The sequence below is a fragment of the Trachymyrmex cornetzi genome, unplaced genomic scaffold, assembly GCF_001594075.2.
Source record: "Trachymyrmex cornetzi isolate Tcor2-1 unplaced genomic scaffold, Tcor1.1 scaffold628, whole genome shotgun sequence".
NCBI classification, from domain to species: domain Eukaryota; kingdom Metazoa; phylum Arthropoda; class Insecta; order Hymenoptera; family Formicidae; genus Trachymyrmex; species Trachymyrmex cornetzi.
The window spans coordinates 70225-73135 of record NW_017299946.1 but is presented as its reverse complement, the minus strand read 5'-3'; the positions used below and the strand labels follow the sequence as shown (position 1 = coordinate 73135).

Sequence of the window (2911 nt, the reverse complement as noted above, 5' to 3'; positions counted from 1 at the left end):
GGAGAGATAGGGGGATGATGGGGAGAGGGCGGCTCTGTGAGGAAGAGGGTAGAGCAGAGTTAATTTTTAGAAGTAAGAGTCCATGTTAATGGAGTGGAAAGACACAGGAAACGGAAGTCCTAGCGGAGAGAAAGAGAGGGGGGGGATTGATGACGTAGATTTGAGTTAGATTAAATAAGGTTAGATTAGGCTGAGTTAGTAAGTAAGAAGTTATGTTTTTATAAAAATTGTAACCTCGAGGGGATCAATAAAGTTCATTTATCTATCTATCTATCTATCTATCTAGCAAAAATAATCATTATGTTAAAAAAAACACTATCTATGAAAATATAATTATTACATTATATATTAGTCTAGCTAGATATACTACTATAATACTTAAGTCTTTTTCATGACAAATAAGTAAACTTATAAAATATTTATATTTATCATACTACTATGGTGAAATATAACTTATAGCGAAGATATGAATTTTTTTATTACTTTTGCGATATATAGTGAAAAAACATTTTGTTACTATAAATTGTATACATATTTAAATTGTCTATAGACAGTCTAAAATGATGTAAATGTGATGGTAAAGCAGTATAATAAATGAAAATATTTTATTATTTTTTAGTCATAAAAATGGTTTAGATATTATAGTATGATATACCTAAATTAATAATTAATTTGGGCTTGCTTTTTCTCTCATATAAACATTATTTTTGACATCCTTAATAATCATACAATATGAAGAGTTGATCGAAATTGAAGAGGCCAAAAACGACCTCATATAGCGACACTTCTCCTTTAGTTAGTTTAAATAATAGGAGGGAAAATCTTTACTAAACAGAATTTACTAAACAGAACTGAACATGAAATTAACAAGATTTTCTCTCCTATATATTATAAATATTCTATTATAAATTTATTAAACAAAACTAAACATGAAATTAACAAACTTTTTTTCCCTGTAATTTTCCAGATTTTTCCTTCTAATCATTTATCTGAAATTATATCAATTATAAATCAATATTTCCTTGTAAAATATTCTTACCCGTATGTGAAAATCTCTGTAATACAAGATGAAATAATAAGTGTGAATTTGAAATTCTAAGATTCTAGTTCTGAGGTTAGAGATAAAAATTCCATCAGAATTTCGTTAAAAATCTATTTCTATAGTATTATACAATTATGTAATACGCTGTTATCTTTAATGTACTTTTTGCAATTTTTTCTTAATTCTCAAATAAGAACAACTTCTCTTACCTCGGGATACGTTACAACTATTTCGCCGTCAATCGGTTTTATGGCCTGAGCATTCAGTCCTGCAATTTCCAAAGTGTTCGGTGGCAATGGAATCCCAGAATCGAATGTAGAATGACTATTGAGTAGTACAATATTAATACTGTCTTTTTCTATTTCATGTAATGGTCTGATTGCATGGCCCACGTATTTCTCAGCAAGCCGTTGAACAGTAGGTAAAAAATAGTAATGTCGTATGAGATCATCCACAATGTAATATAACGTATTCCATGTTCTCTGCGATAAACCTATGGGTGTCGCAATGGCTACATACGTGTAAGGTCGAACAGTTGGATAACTTGGACCACCGATAAAATCCTTAAGCCAAGGTACAGGGCCAAACGGAATATAACCTACTATTGGTGGTTTATTTTTAGCAACCTAAAAAACAATATTAACGGAATAATAATGGAATAAATTAGACTTAAATGTCTGTTACTTTATTTAAATACATACAACCTGGTAAAAAATTATTAATGCGTGAATTTGTATAAATATGTATAAACACGCATAAATATTCATAAACATGTATAATTATATATAAAATATGTCCATACATGTTCATACATCCCTTTTTCTTTTATAAAATTACTTTTTAGCGTAATAGAAATAATAATAGTAATGTGAAAACATTAAAAATAATTAAAAAAGTAATTTTCGCATTATTTGTTAAGAAAAAATCAAGTTTGAAGAAACGTAAAAAAATTATTTATGTATAATTATATAGGAAGGTAACCTTTTTAAAAAAATGTAAAAAAAAAGGCGCCAAGTGTGCATGTACCTTCCATAAAAAACTATACTTTACATAAACTAAAAAAAAAACCGTTACATAAATAATATAGTTCAAGTGGTTGTTAATTTTTTATTATAAATTACCCCTCAGTAGTACGTATACATGTATTAAAAAAGAAATAAAATCAAATCTTTAAATTACGCTATTTGCAAAACGAATATATAATTTCTTGCAACATATAACATACTCGTATACTATTGTATTTTGTAAATTGCGAAAAGAACATATATTTTATTGCAATATAACATTTAATTAACGAGACAAAATGATACGTACCATTATCTTTCTATTCAAGAGTCTTTTATATTTGCAATGGAATACAACATTTAATCTAAAAAAAATTAAAGACGAAGCATCACAAAATGAGAAAATTTTATTAAAATAAAATTTTTTATGTAAAAAAACTTGGCTCGCTGCTAGACCTCAAAATATAATAAGATGATCATCAAATAATATCGAATAAAAAAAATAATGAAGAGATTAAGTAAGAAAATGAAATGGACTAACAATATACAGTGTGTGTGCGTGCGTGCGCGCGCGCGTGCGTGCGTGCGTGCTTGTGTGTGCGTGCGTGTGCGTACAAACAAATAATTAAAAATACCAAATATGAAAAGTAATGAAGAGATTTAAGAAAGAGAATTAGTAACATACAGCGTGTTCATATGTGCGACCAGATTTAGATAGGTATGCAGCTTAGATTTAATATAGAATACGTATTTATATGGTGTGCGTTACATATTGTAAAAGCGTATAAGACTAGTATAGAAATAATGATTTCAGATTTGTAAGACGTGCGGTTTAAGTTAAATTTAAAAGTAGATTTAAAATTAA

The 2911-nt window shown here is 28.0% G+C and overlaps 1 protein-coding gene across 1 annotated transcript in view; it reads right to left on the bottom strand.

Moving 5' to 3' along the window:
• Positions 1-2911, bottom strand: part of LOC108766823 (UDP-glucuronosyltransferase 1-7-like) — a 27208-nt gene that overhangs the window by 9648 nt on the left and 14649 nt on the right. The window contains 1 exon segment of the mRNA XM_018516344.1: positions 1252-1668. Coding sequence (XP_018371846.1) covers positions 1252-1668 — 417 coding nt within the window.